Genomic DNA, 19,159 nt, shown 5'->3' on the forward strand with positions numbered 1-19,159 from the left:
AGATTTAAAGAAAGATTTAACAACGATTCCTTGAATCGATGCATGTGAGGATCTTAACGGAGAGACCCCGAAGTTTCGTTTCAATTTGCAAGAATTCATGATTCAAGGTATGCGTAGGTATGCGTAGGTGCAGGAAAATTGATCCCAAAGTATACCGTAGCTGATATCTGCCCCTTTCAGTTGCCATGGAACTGAGTAAACAAATAACAGATGATTCATTGATCGGTACTGTTAGTTTGCCGACAAGCTCGCCATGTGGTCAACAGTTTTCTGTCAAGCCGATCGGATTTCGAATGTCATAAGTCACTACATCAAGAGCACTTCCTCAATGTGGCTGAGCATTCCAGCTGTAGCTAAAATTCAAAGTGAGGCATTGAATATTCAGAAACAAGCCACACCGTAGGAAATTAAATCACACATGGAAGCACTATGGATCATTTAAGCAAAGCGGCATCATCCTCTTTCGGAGACTGTGACAGAGAAGATGAATGTGGAACAGATTTTACGTGCCGTGTTAAAGAGTTGTTACCAGACTCCTGCAAGAAGGAAAAATTGCCCTGTCATGGAGGAAGATTTTCGCTCGGTCACGGTTGTAGAAAGTCCACTAGGGCTGCTTCGGCTTTTGGGGCACAACCTGGCAGAGGTGCCAAAAGAAAGGACCAGAGCAAACACTCTCAGCCTGCCAAACACGAGGATGACCACTCCGAAGACAATTTCGAAAAGGAGCCAATCATTTCATTCCCTGAACAGCTCTTTGAGTTTCCTAAGGAAAAGATACCGAGGTGCATTATTTTTATAAACGTGTAACTTACAACCAGTTTGTTTCAAACTACACTTTGAATCATTCTCCGAATGATAGTTTAATTCTTTTAATATTTTTCTTGGACTTGTCTCGAACACAGGCTTATCAGGTCCACCCCTTCCAAAGCTCGCCGGCAGCAGGAGCTCAATTTCAAGATGAATTGCTACACGGCACTGCGTAAACGGCGTGAGGAATTCAGGGAAAAGGTAGTTAAGATCGTATCTGCCGGCGACGAAACCGCCGATGTGTGTCCTGGTGATCCTGGGGATGGCTGGTTAACGGAGGATGAACGGGAATTGCTCAGATATTACTATTACATTCTGCACGGTATCGACAATGCTCATGTTGGACCAATCGACGTCGCGGTGATGAAGAATATCATCGCTCTCATACCCGTTAAGTGGAGAGAACACTTTCCAGAAATCTTGAAGCAGCTTGAAAAAGATGCTCTGGACGACTACATGCTGAGCGTCAAGAAATCCGTTGTTGATTTTGTTCTTCAGGATCCGCTGAAGCCAGAAAATATGGAGGAAGAAGTGGTGGGTCGCATTTCTGATATGCAGATTATCCATGAAGATCCTCAGAGACAAATACTCAACCGCAATGTTATATTATATTTCAGCAAACAGTATCTAATGAAAATTACGAAATCAAACACTTTTCACCACAGCACAGTATTCGGTATAAAGCGACCCAGGCTAAGTTAGAAAAGATTTTGAACTTGTACAACCCTTGCATTCGCAAGACTCTGGATCTCTGGTACAGAGAATTTCAGTAAGTACACTAAAGCATTGCCGATTTTGAATTGTTTATTTTGAAAAATTCTCTCCTGCCTTTTTGTAGTCAATTACGGCTGATAAACAAAAGAGAACTCGAGACCTACGGTGAGATCTATGACCTGGAGAGTTTTGACTGGCGATTTTCACGAATGGTTGCGAAAGCTAAAGATGCGCTGTGTAACAATTGGTTTCCGAAAATCTTACGCATATTTACAGCTGTAAGTGCAGTAGAAAATTTATTCAAATCATGAGGGTTGAATGGATTTGCCATCGAATGAGGTTAAACAGCGTTACCGCGATTTCCTCACTTCTTCAAGGACGTTTTCAGGGACATAAAAAGGGATTGCTGCCAGGCGCAAGCAATCCAGGAAAAAGAGAGCAATTCTTCCACTGCCTGGCAACAATTATGGAATCCCAACTCCGTGATCTTTGTTTGGAATCAATCAAAGACTACATGGCTTATATTTTGAGCTTCCGAGTAAGTGACAAGTTTATTTTTATTTTTTTGAGAATCTTTGAGTTTTTCTGCAGCCGTCAATTTGTAACTCGAGGAATTTAGCCTACACCGATATTCATATTCACTTCAAAATTTATTTTCATGCAGACAAAGAGAATATTGAATGTGAAAAATGTAAGTGCCAAGTTTTATGATCTTTCCTCGAGTAGATATTTGTCGAATTGATTGTAAAGAAAATGTATATAAAAATTACCTGTCCTCAATAATTAAACAATCATACGCTTTGGTAGTGTGGATTCAATTTGAACGTGATTATAAGAAATAAAACCTTAACGTTCGAGCCTTCGTTCAAGAACTTCACAGACACTTTGATCACCCTGTTGATTTCACTTCTGGAGGCAGTAAAACACGTACCTCGCCTTGAAGTCAAATTGTACAAAGATTACAACGGACCTGTCAAGGTCTTGCAGGTTTGTGCGCCACTCGAGATAATACCTATTCATACATCTAGAACGTCATAACTTTTTACCAAGTCGCGAATATTCTAAATCCAATTCCACTAATATCACGCTTTACTCAAACTACGGCAGCCAGTCATTCTTCGGGAAGTCATCGACAGTTACAGTCAACAAATCGTCAATCTCATCGAAGAACAACGTGTCGGGCCAGAGCAACGCCTACGGGATTTTGACCAGTACATGTCATTGATCGATGATCACGAAAACCGAACGGTTTTTGAATTCATAGACGCAGATCCCCCGCACAATCTGCAAGAATACGGTGTGCTAATCGACAAGTTTCACCAGCTCAGCATGGACATCCCTGTGACGAATGAACACACAGTTTTTTTGGGAATGTTTGCCATACGGAGAACGCATCTGATTGAAAGTATTGCATCAATGGCGGCTGCTCAGAAAGAAACCCTTGTACTGGAGATGGTTTCGGATTATCAGCACAAATGTAGATTGTAAGCCAAGGATTTCTGTATTGATTTTTAACGCTGTTTCGCTCCACACATGAAAAAGAAACAAATCTTTGGATTTGGTCCGATTGGGACTTATTGACAACTTGATTTTTCCTAATGATGATTTTTGAAAACTACAATCTGTAGGATCTGCGAGGAATACGAAGCCATTGCTGATCAAGCCCTCTGCACTCCGCCAGGGACCCTTGAACTAATGCAGCTCATAAAGTTTGTGAAGAAGGCTGAAACTGAATTGGTGTTTTTGCTTGAAGAGAGGCTAAGAGAAGTTCTGCAGTACATCATATTTTTGACAGACTACTCCCTGCTCACTCCTGTTGAAATAAAATCAGTGAATGCTGCTTTTCATTGGTAGGAATTCACCGTTGTGTTTTCACCCCCAAATTAATCTCCGTTCTTAGTATTTTACACTTTTTCCTTTGAAAAGGTGCTACCGCATGCCTTCTGTCTTCGAAGAACACCGAGAAATAGTGGCACAGAAAACGATTGAATATCAGGAAGTTTTGTCAGTACGAATTCAAAAATTCGAACAAGACTTACAGTTATACTGGAAGCAGTGTGACGAAATACAGTATTGGGGTAACGTCGATGAGATATTTCGTTACAAAAAGAAGACAACAAGTCTTGAGAACCGACTAATCGCGGCTATGGATAGAATTGAAAGATTCAACGAGGAGGAGCAAATGTTCGGCTGGGAATTATCGCAGTATCCACTGCGTAAAAAGGTAAACTTGCTGATAAATTTTTGGATTCTTCAACCGATTCATCCACAATTGCAAAGCAACTCATGGTACATCGCTCAAAAACAGATCGCCGACAGACTAATGCCCTATAAAAAGTTGTTCGATGCTGCCTGCGAGTTTCTTTCCAACTATGAAAAGTGGACAAGTGCTCAAATCGGGTCATATGATCCTGAAACAATTGAGTCAGATGTCGGTGTTGCTTATCGTACAGTCTACAAACTCGAAAAGACCTTCCAGGAGCCAATCCTCAGGAAATTGGCTGAAACAATCAAATGTAGAATCGAGGAATTCAAAGAACACCTACCCGTTATAATGACGTTAGGAAATCCTGGGCTGAAGGCTAGACATTGGGAACAGGTTTCGGAGCTCGTTGGTTTTCCCATTAAAGTCGATCATAACATGACACTCGCAAAGGCAAGTGATTTAATTGACGTAGAATGCTCTCAAATCGATTTGTATTACATGATTCAATAATTTGCGGGCAATGCAATGATACATAGATATTAGATTTCGGACTGGACGAGTACGTGGATAAGTTCGAGGCCCTTTCTGAGGCTGCAACGAAAGAGAACAACTTGGAAAAGGCTCTTCAAAGAATGCATACTGACTGGACAGAGATGGAGTTCACAGTCACTCCGTATCGCGATACTGGGACATACGTTGTGGCCAGTGTAGATGACATTCAACTGCTGCTGGACGACCACCTGACGAAGGCTCAGACGATGAAGAACTCTGTCTACATTAAACCATTTGAGAGTGAGACTCTGTAAGTAGTCAGTCCCAAGTACGAATGGTTAATCTGTTGCTATCAACAATATAACTGTGGTTGTGAATCTTTCAACTTTCCAGAGAATGGGAAGCCAAACTTCATTTACTTCAAGATATTATCGATTACTGGTTGAAAGTGCAATCGACATGGATGTATCTTGAGCCAATTTTCTCATCTCCTGACATCCAGCAGCAGATGCCAGAGGAGGGACGCCGCTTCAATGCTGTTGACAAGGCATGTTAAAAATATTCAAAAACGAGAACCAATGGTTATATGGATGTTGTTCTGATTTAGATTTGGCGAGACATCATGGGCACTGTGATATCCGATCCCAGAGTTTTGACGGTAGTCGAAATTGAGAAGATGCTCGATCGTCTCCAAAAAAGTATGGGACTCTTGGAACTTATTCAAAAAGGATTGAATGAATACTTGGAAAAAAAGAGATTGTACTTCGCCAGATTCTTTTTCCTATCCAATGACGAGTTGTTGGAAATTTTGTCTGAAACCAAGGATCCAACTAGGTAAGTCTATCTGCTCAACGTCAAGTGTGGCATAAGCAAAGTTCAGCATTTCTTTTTATCCGTTAGAGTTCAACCTCACTTGAAAAAATGTTTCGAAGGGATAGCGAAATTGAATTTCACCGAAGACATGGAAGTTACCGCAATGAGATCGTCCGAAGGTGAAGAAGTTACCCTCGAGTTTGTAATCGACACTTCAGCGGCTCGGGGACAAGTCGAGAAGTGGCTCTTACAACTTGAAGGTGACATGAAAAAAAGTGTACGCGCTATGGTGTGTACTCTGAACAAATTTAATTCAATAATGCCACTACTGTAATTCGGTATTGATGATATTTTATCTTTCTCCCACTCCAATGGATAGGTTATAAATGCGAAAAACACCTATCCAAAGAAACTCAGGTCAAAGTGGGTGCTAGACTGGCCAGGGCAGACGGTTCTCTGTATCGGACAAATGTACTGGACTGCTGAAGTCACGGCAGCTTTTTCTCAAGGACAAAAAGGGCTGAAGGAATATATTGAAAAGTGCAACTATAATCTGAACCAGATCATCATTCTGGTGCGTGGAAAACTGTCCATCCAGAATCGAACGACATTAGGTAAGAGGGGGACATTTTCTGACACTGCGGACTTGTACATATTACACTACCAATATTTCGTATTATTTGCTAGGAGCGCTGGTCACGTTAGATGTTCATGCTCGAGATGTTTTGGTGGGATTGTGGGAAGATCAAGTTGAGTCGGAAATGGATTTCAAATGGCTGTGTCAGATGCGTTACTACTGGCAGGTGAGAACTTCGAGAATGATAAAAATCGATCACACCTTCATTTTCCGTCGAAAAATCTATATGCAACATCATCAATTTTTCCGAATTATTTCACAGATGGATAACTTGCAAACAATGATGATCAATTCTTCGTTGCGCTACGGTTACGAATATCTTGGAAACTCACCGCGACTTGTTATAACCCCGTTAACAGACAGGTGCTATAGAACATTGTTTGGTGCTTTAAGTCTGCATCTTGGTGGAGCTCCAGAGGGTCCTGCAGGTACTGGCAAGACAGAGACTACCAAAGACCTGGCAAAGGCTGTCGCTAAGCAGTGCGTCGTATTCAATTGTTCCGACGGTTTGGACTACCTTGCCCTTGGTAAATTTTTCAAGGTACGGTTGACTGGATCGTAACATATCTGCTCTGGTTAAATTTCTTCTACATGATACGTAAAAATTACCTCCAATATGCAGGGCCTAGCATCATGTGGAGCGTGGTCATGCTTCGACGAGTTCAATCGCATCGACCTCGAGGTCCTCTCGGTAGTTGCTCAACAAATCCTCACCATCCAACGCGGTATTCAATCAGGAAAGCAAACGCTGATTTTTGAAGGCACTCAACTGACCCTGGATCCCACTTGCGCAGTTTTCATCACCATGAATCCTGGTTATGCCGGAAGATCGGAGCTTCCGGACAACTTGAAAGCTCTTTTCCGTTCTGTTGCCATGATGGTCAGTGATACCGCGAGCTTGTCAACTTGAACATATTTCAGAATGATTGTTAGACTTGTATTTTCAACTCTGTAGGTACCAGATTACGGATTAATATCAGAGAACACATTATACTCATATGGCTTCTATAGCGCGCGACCATTGTCCGTGAAAATCGTGATGGCCTACAGACTCTGCTCGGAACAGCTATCAAGTCAATGCCATTACGATTACGGAATGAGAGCTGTGAAATCCGTACTCGTAGCTGCTGGAAATTTGAAATTGAAGTATCCAAACGAGAATGAAGACATACTCATGCTACGCAGCATTAAAGATGTCAACCTTCCGAAATTCCTCAGTCATGACTTGCCACTCTTTCATGTGAGTTTCAGTTTCTATGGTACAATTTTCAACGTATATGAAATGAAAAATAACGTTGAAACCCACAGGGTATTGCTTCAGATCTATTCCCTAACGTGGTTCTTCCTGAACCTGACTATACTGATTTGAATACTTGTGCTCGGGACGCGTGTGAAAAGGCTAACATTCAATGCACGCCAGTATTCCTAGAAAAAATCCAGCAAATATTCGAAATGATGATCGTGAGGCACGGTTTCATGATCGTCGGGTATCCTTTCGGTGGAAAAACGACAGCTTATAGAATGCTCGCTGACGCATTGGAGTTGATCGAGCAACGGGTATGAGATCATTGCTCACCCATTTCTCGTCTTTACTATTTAGAGCTAATCATCTTTATTGTTACAGCAATTAATGGACGAGCATAAAGTTGAGATAACTGTAATTAATCCGAAGTCTATTACGATGGGTCAACTTTACGGCCAGTTTGACGGGGCATCACATGAGTGGAGCGACGGAGTATTGGCTGTAAGTTATCGGGCTTTTGCCGTGTCCACAAATGATAATCGCAAGTGGCTTATATTCGATGGGCCAGTGGACGCGGTGTGGATAGAAAACATGAATACTGTTTTAGACGATAACAAAAAGTTGTGCCTAATGAGCGGAGAAATTATCCAGCTGGCACCAACCACCAATTTGATTTTCGAACCGATGGACCTCGAGGTTGCCTCACCTGCTACGGTATCTCGATGTGGTAATGAATATAAGAAATATAAAAATAAGTCATAGTAACAATATAATTATGCTTTCCTAAACAAAGTCAACTCAACAGGTATGATTTACATGGAACCAGTGGCTTTAGGGTGGACACCCTTGCTTGTGTCTTGGCTTCAAGAAGTTCCCAAGGCATTAGGAGAGTGGCTGAAGAATTTCGTGAGAGACTGCCTATTTTTCCGTTTTTGTCGACCATTGTTACACTTATTGCGCAGAGGTGGCGTCACGGTAATTAAAGATGTCTTTAGAATCCTATTATTTTGGCTTGGTGAATAAAGCTTGATTTTCTTAATCCAGGAACTCGCACCGATGCCTGATTCAAATTTAGTACGATCACTGATGTACCTCATGGACTGCTTCTTGGAAGATTTCCACGACGAAAAGTTTTTGGAAGGTATGTCTGATATGGACCTCAGGGCACAAACGGAGGTAAGATATATTATAAACGATCTAAGGCTTAGGTTTATTGATTGATGATTGCTTACTGCGGTTCAGTATTGTTTAATGCTTCACGTACCAGGGCTCGTTCTTTTTCTCCTGTATCTGGGCTATGGGTGGAACACTGGAGGCACGTCACAGAGAAAAGTTCAGTAGACTCTTCCGAGGTTTACTGGAAAAAGAATTTCCCGCAGTCCTACTCGAAGAGTTTAGATTGCCCAAACCTATTGATCCTCCAATTAAACCGTACATATTCATCATGCCAAAGGACGGACTTGTTTTCGACTACAGATTCATACGAGAGGTATTTAGACGGAATTACTGTATTGGAAACAGAACTTCGAACACTAAAGGAAAATTTACATTCACCAGGGTAAAGGAAAATGGAAATTATGGTCCGATGAATTGATCAATGCACCACCTATTCCCCGTGATATACCGGTGAATCAGATTATCGTGCCAACGGTAGAGACAGTCAGATATATAACCCTCTTTCAATTACTGGTCCAACATCAAAAGCCTGTACTTTTTGTGGGCCCGACTGGCACTGGAAAATCAGTTTACATCGTGGACTTTCTGCTGAGAAAGAACAACACAAATATCTACAAACCCTTATTCATAAATTTCTCGGCACAAACAACCGCTAATCAAACCCAAGACATCATAATGAGCAAGCTAGATAAACGTAGAAAGGGTGTATATGGTCCACCGATTGGAAAGCGGTGGGTCATTTTTGTGGATGATGTTTCTATGCCCTTGAAAGAAATCTACGGAGCTCAGCCCCCGATCGAGTTGTTGAGGCAATGGCTAGACCATTGGCAGTGGTAAAAATCAAAGGATATATCTTTTGTTCTGTGGTTGTGAGGTCACGTAAATATCGAAGATAATTTGCAGGTATGATAGAAAGGAAATTGTCCCGGTGAAACTTATCGAGATTCAGTTGATGTGTGCCATGGGACCACCAGGTGGTAGTGGTAAAGATGTCACACCAAGATTCAAACGCCATTTCTTCGCATTAACTATATCAGAGTTCGAAGACGACGTTATGATCACAATATTCAGTAAAATTGTGCTCTGGCATTTAGATACTAGGTAACAACTGTGGCTGGCAGAATAACTAAATTATTTACCAAGTAGGATAATGAATCTAATATCACGATTCATCTCTCCAGAGGATTTAGCAAAGAGTTTGACCCGTGCATTGAACAGATTGTTATGGCAACCATGGACATCTACAAAGAGAGTCTCAGGCATCTTTTACCGACCCCTGCTAAGTCTCACTACTTATTCAATCTTCGTGATTTCTCGAGGGTAATACAGGTAGGCGAAATCACTACGTTCACAACGTCGCGAACAACTATACCATGAAGTTTTACTTCATCTTCCGTTGCTGATGGCACAACATTTAATTCCACTATAGGGCGTGCTCTTGTCTGTTCCGGAAACAATGCCGACACTGGTCAACATGAAACGACTCTGGGTTCATGAGATCCTCCGGGTGTACGGAGACAGATTGGTCGACGAGACAGATACCAACTGGCTTATCGATCAACTTCACAGAACCGTTCAGGAGAGAATGGAAATAGACATGGACCATATGTTCAGCGATTTGACCGCGGATAAGAAAGGGCCTGTAAGATATCGGTAGCATCTAATCACTCGAAGGGTACTGTTACAATAGTTTCTTCGCATTCCTAGGTTGGCGACTTCGAACTTCGGAATTTGTTATATTGCGACTTCTCTGATCCAAAAGTTGACATACGTCAGTACCAGGAAGTCCAAGACCTGGATAACCTCAGAGTAATAGTCGAAGCGTATCTTGCAGAGTTCAACTCGATGACAAAAAAGCCAATGAATCTGGTGCTATTCAGGTAACCCCCACTGAGTTGAACTTTATCAGAATGCTGTAAATTTAATGTGAAGTAAAATATATGGGTGATTGATACTAGAGTACTACCACTACGCATAAATTGATAAATATTTCAACTGATTCATTTAGATTTGCAATCGAGCATCTTTCAAAAATATGCCGGATCATAAAGCAGCCGCGTAGCCATGCCCTCCTGGTTGGAGTTGGAGGATCCGGTAGACAATCCCTTACTAGATTGGCTGCACACATCTCCGAATATGAACTTTTCCAAGTCGAAATCAGCAAACAATATGGTAGTAATGAGTGGCACGATGATCTCAAAGTCATCCTGATGAAAAGCACCGCAACAGATCTACATTCTACTTTCCTTTTTACCGACACGCAGATCAAGGAAGAAAGTTTTTTGGAGGACATTAGCAATATGTTGAATTCTGGAGAGGTCAGTTACCTGAGATTATACTTTAAAAGCTTTTCCACATTAGGTACATCTACTATAAATGATCTTACAGGTTCCGAATCTATTTTCTGCTGACGAGAGAGCAGAAATTTGCGAAAAAATGCGACAGATCGATCGCCAAAGAGAAAAGTCTGTACAAACTGATGGCAGTCCAGTAGCGCTGTTCAACTTCTTCGTCCAGATTGCTCGTGATCAATTACATATTGTTGTGGCAATGTCTCCAATCGGCGATGGTTTTCGCAACAGAATCCGGAAATTTCCAGCTCTGGTTAATTGCTGCACCATCGACTGGCTCCAGGTTAGCACTTTCTGCATCCCTTCATTTCTTGGGTCACCAGGGTATCTCCTTCTCAGATCTCAATTGGATCGTGATTATTTGATCCCAATCAGCCGTGGCCAGAGGATGCACTGTTAGCGGTAGCGACTCGATTTTTGGGTGAAATTGAACTTCCTGAAGCAGAAAGGATGGCGTGTATTGACATGTGCCAGTACTTTCACATGTCAACGCAGCAGATGAGCAAGGAATTTTTTACAAGGGTACGCCGGAGGACATATGTAACTCCAACGTCATACTTGGAATTAATCAACACGTTCAAATCACTATTAGAAAAGAAACGAGGGTAAGTTTCAATTCACTGTAATATTCAACCTGACTAATTCAAATCTGCGTTGAAACCTTCATGATTTTCAGCGAGGTGATATTTGCAAAAACGCGGTACGAAGGAGGTCTAGATAAATTAGACAACACCAATCAGCAAGTCAAAGAAATGCAAGAAACCTTAAGGGAATTACAACCAATGCTTGTCACTGCAGCGAGTGAAGTTCAGCAAATACTTGAACACGTTGAAGCCGAGAGTGTCCAAGTGGCCGAAGTGGAGAAAGTTGTTAAAGTAGATGAAGAAGCAGCACAGGTGAGATGAGCTATTTTTCTATGCTTGGTCAACTACACCGCTCTCTCCATTCCTTCGGTATTCAGGCACTGATTAAACTTTGTAGGAAGTAGCAGCAGCAGCATCTAAAATCAAGTCGGAATGTGACGCAAACTTAGAGCAGGCAATGCCGATTCTGAATCGTGCTAATGCCGCTTTGAACACCCTGACACCTGCCGATATCGCGGTGGTCAAAACAATGAAGAATCCACCTGCTGGTGTGAAACTAGTTATGGAAAGCATCTGCATTCTCAAGGTTAGCACTTTTTGACCGTGAGGTTTAATTTCGGTCATTTCAACTCGTCTGATACCTGTGCTGCATTAAGTGACTCTCTTGATCTACAGGAAGTCAAACCGGAGAGAGTACAGGGACCTGATGGAAAGTTGTGCGATGATTATTGGAAAGCATCGTTAAAAGTTTTGAGCGACATAAAGTTCATGGATTCCTTGATAAATTATGATAAGGATAATATCCCTGAACGTGTGATGGAGAAGATACGGAAAGATTATTTAACCAACATTAACTTCGATCCTGACAAAATCAAGACCGCATCAACCGCCTGCGAAGGCTTATGTCGCTGGGTTTATGCTATATCCGAGTACGACAAAGTAGCTAAAGTTGTTGCACCGAAGAAAAGAGCTTTGGCCGAAGCGCAAGCAAAGTACAATGAAGCCATGGGTGAACTTGCGATCAAGCGTGAACAGCTTCGACAAGTCCAGGTAATTATTTTTCGCTGGTAATAGATTAACTAATCTTTTTTAAGTTCACACAAATTGCATTGGTCTCAGGCTAAACTGACGGCACTTGAAGACGTCTTGCAGACTCGCAAAGCCGATTACCAGGGAATGATGGATAAGGTTACAGACTGTGAGCAAAAACTAAGACGAGCTGAAGAACTTATAGGTGGCTTAGGTGGCGAATATACGCGGTGGTCAGAGAGTGCAAAGTCTTTGGGTGAAAGGTAGTGTTTTTTATAATCAAGCATTTTGTCACGTTGATAAACCAAGACTACCGCGGAACTTGTGACATGTAAAAGAAGATCATAATTAGATAGTCGTAATTCACTTAACTTTTTTACCAGATATTTTCAACTAACTGGAGACATTATAATCGGTTCGGGGATAGTGGCGTATCTTGGTCCTTACACAACCCCATTCCGTGTAGGTCAAGTTGAGAAATGGGTAAAACTGTGTACTGACTTAAAAGTAACATGTACCGAAGATTTTCAATTGAGGGATACTTTGGGCGATCCTGTGCTTATTCGATCGTGGAATATATTTGGTCTCCCCAGTGATTCATTCTCTATCGACAATGGAATTATAGTAACGTAAGTTATGAAAAATTACTGACGAAGATAGCCAGTTGTCCTTAATTCGAAATGTTTCGATTATTATTTAGAAATGCTTGTCGATGGCCACTCATGATCGACCCTCAAGGACAAGCCAACAAGTGGGTGAAGAATATGGAAAAAGCAAACAACATGAGCATCATTCGCCTAACACAAGGAGACTACACAAGAGCTCTAGAAAACGCGATACAATTTGGACTTCCGCTTCTGTTAGAAAATGTTGGTGAAGAGCTGGATGCTTTGCTGGAACCAGTTTTGATGAAGCAGACCTTCAAGCAGGGTGGAGCACTGTGCATCAAGCTAGGAGATACAATCGTGGAATACAGTCATAATTTCAGGCACGCACACCGTGGGAGACCAAATAAAGATCTTCATCAGGGCTTGCTATGAATAAGAACAATTTTAATATTACAGGTTCTACATTACAACGAAACTGCAGAATCCTCACTATTTGCCTGAAGTAGCGGTAAAGGTAACCTTGTTAAATTTCGTGATCACACCTGGTGGACTGGAAGATCAACTCCTTGGAATAGTAGTTGCAAAAGAACGACCAGATCTTGAGTCAGAGAAAAATGCTCTGATCGTTCAAGGAGCTGCCAATAAAAAGTAAAACGATGCATGCGTATTTGAGCATACACAGTTTTGACATACAGATAATTATAATTTATTCGTGAACACAGGATGTTGAAAGAGACAGAAGACAAAATCCTGGAAGTTCTGTCAGCTTCTGAAGGTAACATCCTGGAGGATGAAGGAGCCATTAGCATTCTAAGCTCGTCAAAAGTTTTGAGCAACGATATTCAAATCAAGCAAGCAGCAGCTGAAATCACTGAGAAGTCGATCGACGTTGCTCGACTGCAGTACACTCCGATCGCCGTTTATTCTACGGTTCTGTTTTTCACCATTGGTGAGATACTATCACCGCCTGATGTGTCACATTCTTTAATTTAATATTATTTTTATCATTTTGCTTTCAATATTGAATTATCATAAGGAAAATTATTTGATTCACTGATGCTTTACAGCTGTATTGGCCAACATAGACCCGATGTATCAGTATTCGCTGGCCTGGTTTGTGAATCTCTTCAAGGCAGCTATCGAAAACACTGAGCAGCTCGACGACGTACAATTACGTTTGGCTGATCTGACAAAATACTTTACGTACTCTCTTTACGTAAACATATGTCGCTCTCTGTTCGAAAAGGACAAGCTGCTATTCTCGTTTCTACTCGTCATCAATTTATTGAACAAAGACGGACAAGTCTCAATGCCTCATTGGATGTTTCTTCTGACCGGTGGAATCGGCTTAGACAATCCATTTGAAAATCCAACTAGTTGGCTTCCAGTCAAATCTTGGAATGAACTATGCAGATTGGATACCATTGAGGGTTTCAAGGTTGATAAAACCATCAAATCTCCGACCTTATTTGTTTGAATCATGTAACAACATGGCATTTCTCTTCACTCAATAGGGAATCAAAGAATCGTTTACCGCTAATTTATCAGCTTGGAAGTCATTCTTTGACGAGAAACAACCTCAATACGCAACTCTACCTGTTCCGTTTGATGATGTTAAGCATATGGAACGAATGTTGATCCTGAGATGTATTCGACCAGACAAAATAGTGCCAGCAGTTCAGGCTTTCGTGGAAGGTGAGAAATATGGTGATAAATCTCTGCTAAGTACATAAGTAATACTCGAAATGCACGTCTTCCAGCCGAAATGGGTAGGCAGTTTGTGGAGCCTCCACCTTTCGATCTAGCAGCGTCATATGCCGATTCTCACTGCTGCGTACCGCTTATCTTCGTTTTAACACCTGGAGCCGATCCGAATCAAGTATTGCTGAAATTTGCTGACGACCAGGGATTTGGAGCAGAAAAACTATTTTCTCTGTCCTTAGGGCAAGGTGATGATTGATTGGAGATATCAGACCAATTATAAGACGAAGTCCATTGCATTGTAATTGTACGCTTTCTCTGGAATTAGGCCAAGGCCCAATAGCTGTGAAGCTGATAAACGACGGAGTGAAATTCGGCTATTGGGTGGTACTGCAAAACTGCCACCTGGCCAAGAGTTGGATGAGCACTTTGGAGAAGATTTGCGAGGGCTTGCTCCCTGATACGATTCACCCTGACTTTCGATTGTGGCTGACCAGCTACCCCGCTGATTATTTCCCAGTATCAGTTCTCCAAAATGGTGTCAAAATGACCAACGAACCACCGAGTGGCCTTCGCGCAAACATCATACGCTCATATCTAAGTGATCCCATCTCGGATTCCGATTTCTATGAATCCTGTACCCAAAGCGACACCTTTAAGAAACTCCTGTACTCTTTGTGCTTTTTCCACGCTATTGTGCAAGAGAGGAGGAAATTTGGACCCATCGGGTGGAACACTCCATACGAGTTCAACGAGACCGATTTGCGCATCAGCGTATTCCAACTTCACATATTTCTAAACCAATACAGTGACGTGCAGTATGAGGCTCTCAAATACTTGACAGGGGAGTGCAATTATGGAGGAAGGGTTACAGACGAGTGGGATAGACGGACATTGGTTACAATCCTGGCTAAGTTTTACTGCAAGTAGGTATAACCGTTGCTGTTCAAGACTTTCAAGTCCTTTAATCGAACAAAAATAATTTCAGGGAAGTCATCGAACAAGAAGTTTACTACTATGATTCATCATCTACAATTTATTATTGCCCATCTGCGAAAGAATACGAAGCCTATATGGAGTACACCAAAAACTTGCCCTTGATTACTGGACCAAGTGTGTTTGGGATGAACGAGAATGCAGACATCATCAAAGAAGGGCAAGAAACTGATCTTCTGTTCCAATCGGTGCTCTTGACTCAGGTAAAACCATGTACATAAAATTAGTACCTTTTTTCTAACTTAGTTCCGTTCTTCATTGAGTGCTCATGCTTTCACGCTGCTAGGATCGGACGGTATGTATGGGTGCTAGAATTAGTAATGCATAACCGTAGTTTCCCTAGTATATCATTAATGAACATCTCTTTTATTCCAATTACTGCTACTGTAGGATCTATGGACGCTGGAGGTAGGTAGTCAATTCGCTTAGTCCAATCTTTCACTACACGTTTATCATTACATGGATATTGTTTTTATGCTGCTATACAGAAACTAAAGGTAATTCACCTCCAACTTGTTTAACGTACACGACAGAGTAATATAATGATTGATAATTTTTTTCGTTGATAAGTGGCTTAATTGACCAATACGTTACGTTCATATATTGCGGAACCTGAAATATCCTCATCGTCTGTTTTTTGACACAGGAAACTGGTGACACGGACAGCAGCGGAAAATCAGCAGATGAAATCGTGTTTTCGGTATCCAGCGATATTCTGAACAGATTGCCAAATGACTTCGATCTTGTCGAAGCCTTAGAACGTTATCCAACCTCATACAATCAAAGTATGAATACTGTTCTGGTTCAAGAAATGGGACGATTCAACAAGCTTCTACAGTGCATCAGAAGTAGCCTTATCAATGTTCAAAAGGCAATCAAAGGTACTAATTTCTACCTGACTGATGGGTATTTTCGCGGAAAATGAATTTCAAAGTACAGTTTTATAACTACAATTTTTATTTTTGCTATTGGACAAAAGGATTTGTGTCCATGTCTTATGAGCTGGAAGAAGTCGTGGGATCCATTTTGACGGGAAGAATCCCTGGATTATGGAAACAGAATTCCTATCCGTCGTTAAAACCGCTCGGCAGCTATGTTAACGATTTTCTACAACGATTGGCTTTCCTACAGGTATACGTGTTGTACTGCTTTGTTAAGTTAAAGTATATCAAAAAATAGAAAATAGTTAGCTAGGCAGATAATATTTTGTTCTTTTCAGCTCTGGTTTGAAGAGGGTCCCCCGATTACTTTCTGGATATCCGGATTCTATTTCACGCAAGCGTTTCTCACCGGAGCTAGGCAGAACTATGCAAGAAAATATCACATCCCCATCGATCTCCTGGTATACGATTTCATGCCACAAAAGGAAAAAAATTTCACGCAGCCTCCTGAAGACGGTATCTACATTTACGGACTGTTTCTAGACGGTGCCAGGTTTGATATGACTGAAATGATGCTGGATGAAAGCCATCCAAAAGTCCTTCACGACGATGTGCCTTTCGTAAGAAATAGTTTCATAGTGTAAAAAGATGAATAAAATACATAAGTAAAGATAGCCGCACACCTTTCAGCTTGCGAATTTCGCTAAAAATTACGTACTCGACTGTTTCAGCTCTTGTTAACGCCAATGAAAAAAGAAGACGTACCCGAAAGACTGACTTACACTTGTCCAGTGTACAAAACTAGTGAACGTAGAGGTGTTTTATCCACCACTGGACATTCTACAAATTTTGTGATCGCTATATGGCTCCCAACGAACAAACCACCGGAACACTGGATCATCCGGGGGGTCGCAATGCTATGTCAACTTTCTCAGTGATTCAAAGCCCTCATCGAGAATATATCGAGAATAATGAGATATGATTGTAACTTTTAGTATAATTGCGAACCTGGAGCAGTCTTGCTTTTTTTTTAAATATTAATTTTAATACGTTTTTCAATTCGACGGTGTTAGATTAAAATACGAACCAAATAGTTCACGAGATTTACTGTAATCAAAAAAATTAAATAATTATATCGTTGGCTCATGATTATTAAATTAAATACCAGTGAACATCAAGAAAAATGCTCAGAGATTCAACTGAAACGGTGGAAACTATTCACGATGTAATTATTTGCATAGCAAGTATTGACGTAATTATCGCTCAGGTGGCGAAATAATACACAATAAATATGAAAACAGTTGATTTATAAATTTCTTAACGTGCCTTGGAATACTGCAGATAATTGCTTGTTAGGGATAGTATATTTGTGTAACAACCAATTAGTGCTTCAGTGGACAGAGCACGGCTATGTTGAAACAAATCCAATTGATATGAATACAGGTGCTGATGGTGACAAGTGTTGAGTAGACGTTTTATTACTTCAAGCTAACACTTTGTAGACATCTATCATAGTTCATCACAGTTCATTTATCCGCGGATAATTCTGATTATAATTATCCAATGCACTGTGAATACGAGCAGCCGTTGACTAAATTCTTCCGTCAACGGATGCAGCCCTCGGATTGTTGTGTATTGCGGATATTACTTACACTAATTAGTTCAGACTAAAAATAAAATGAAAAACTGTGAATGGTGCGCCACGTCGAAATGATAATATTTGCACTTTTTTGCAATTTCTTATTATTTTAGACCATATTGTCACCGACCAAGCTTAGCCTCCAACCAGCTCTCATTTTTGATTCCGGTAAGTGTTCAATTTTACTTTGCTCCCCTAGCTACAGAATTTTATATTTTTTCTTATCGTTGGTCGAGTAAATACGTTTTCCGTTGCCTACACCTATGTACTATTGTATCTATTGCGAACGACCTTTCCCCATTCATGTGATATGATGAGCGCGGGAAGTTGTACGCCATCCGAGTGTGGGGAAGACGGAGAGTGGGGGGAGTAAGCGAGTAGCGCGCATGCGCAGAGGTAGAAGCGCAAAGCGTGCGAGTAGCTCGCGAGAGAGAAGGAGGTGAGAGCAGTCCCACTCGAGCGCTCAAGGAGAAAGGTCTGGGGGTCGATTCTGTAATTTCACTTTTCACATTTCTTACCATCCAAGCATTCTTATTGTTTGACTTACTTTGCAAACCAATAAAATGCACGGATGGTGGGAAATGTGAAAAGTGAAGTTATTATAAGGTGAATGAAGAAAATCGGTATTATTAATTCTGCACTAAAAACGGACCGAATTTTTGCTGACATGTAGGCTTGAGTTTCGCCTCTTTTTTTCTTACTTCCTGGGTAGAACACATGTCTTAAGAAGCAGCTGTCTGAATAGCTATGGAATATCGATATTTGCGTTCCATGCAGGATTATATCTAATATTTAACCTCACTAGCCTGTATATAAGAGCTTTAAATAGGTGAAATTTCTTATTCCAGGGCTGAAAATAATAAGCCGTAATGATTTTTTATTTTCATTTTCTTAGTTCATCAACAAGTCAAAGTTACATTTTCCAAGTGAAATATGATACTGGTGATGATTATTTTATGATATATGGAATTAAAAGGCTTTATTCTAGTACGAACGCCGCTCGTGACTGCCTATCGTTATGGAATATGTTACTAATGGCGTTCACTGAGGAACGTAAAGACGGATTGTTTCTCGGAAAGTGTTCGTATGAAAAAAAAATCAGAGTAACTGTAATACATCGCGGATGCGCTAATTTTGATTAAGATGAAAAGCTGATTGTCGGCGATGTTTTTTTTTTTTTTTTGATAGGGAGAGATAGCAACTCCTAGTTTCGTTTTTACGGATTTATTGTTAAAAAATAGACTCTATATTTCCATTCGAAATTCCCGCGATTGTTTGATTG

At 41.0% G+C, this 19,159-nt stretch overlaps 1 protein-coding gene across 1 annotated transcript; it reads left to right on the forward strand.

Moving 5' to 3' along the window:
• The first annotated feature begins 28 nt into the window (after positions 1-28).
• On the forward strand, positions 29-17,694 carry LOC124175687 (dynein axonemal heavy chain 7-like). The gene is made up of 53 exons (XM_046556088.1): positions 29-117; positions 181-782; positions 903-1,341; positions 1,425-1,576; positions 1,646-1,799; positions 1,910-2,059; positions 2,329-2,508; positions 2,629-3,005; positions 3,150-3,371; positions 3,448-3,745; positions 3,830-4,177; positions 4,264-4,529; positions 4,613-4,766; positions 4,827-5,053; positions 5,120-5,321; positions 5,412-5,646; positions 5,720-5,835; positions 5,932-6,210; positions 6,292-6,549; positions 6,625-6,909; positions 6,978-7,226; positions 7,294-7,639; positions 7,718-7,887; positions 7,957-8,088; positions 8,180-8,401; positions 8,470-8,921; positions 8,992-9,189; positions 9,270-9,417; positions 9,518-9,730; positions 9,796-9,968; positions 10,097-10,406; positions 10,477-10,722; positions 10,815-11,044; positions 11,116-11,335; positions 11,421-11,609; positions 11,699-12,073; positions 12,143-12,315; positions 12,436-12,681; positions 12,753-13,040; positions 13,117-13,308; positions 13,383-13,609; positions 13,728-14,098; positions 14,175-14,355; positions 14,421-14,609; positions 14,690-15,287; positions 15,350-15,560; positions 15,644-15,652; positions 15,748-15,765; positions 15,846-15,854; positions 16,004-16,238; positions 16,337-16,488; positions 16,577-16,858; positions 16,970-17,694. Exons 2-53 carry the CDS (start codon positions 430-432, stop codon positions 17,174-17,176), a joined length of 12,156 nt encoding a protein of 4,051 aa, XP_046412044.1. The 5' UTR covers positions 29-117; positions 181-429; the 3' UTR covers positions 17,177-17,694.
• Positions 17,695-19,159: the final 1,465 nt, after the last annotated feature.

This window comes from Neodiprion fabricii, chromosome 2 (assembly GCF_021155785.1).
Source record: "Neodiprion fabricii isolate iyNeoFabr1 chromosome 2, iyNeoFabr1.1, whole genome shotgun sequence".
Classification (NCBI taxonomy): domain Eukaryota; kingdom Metazoa; phylum Arthropoda; class Insecta; order Hymenoptera; family Diprionidae; genus Neodiprion; species Neodiprion fabricii.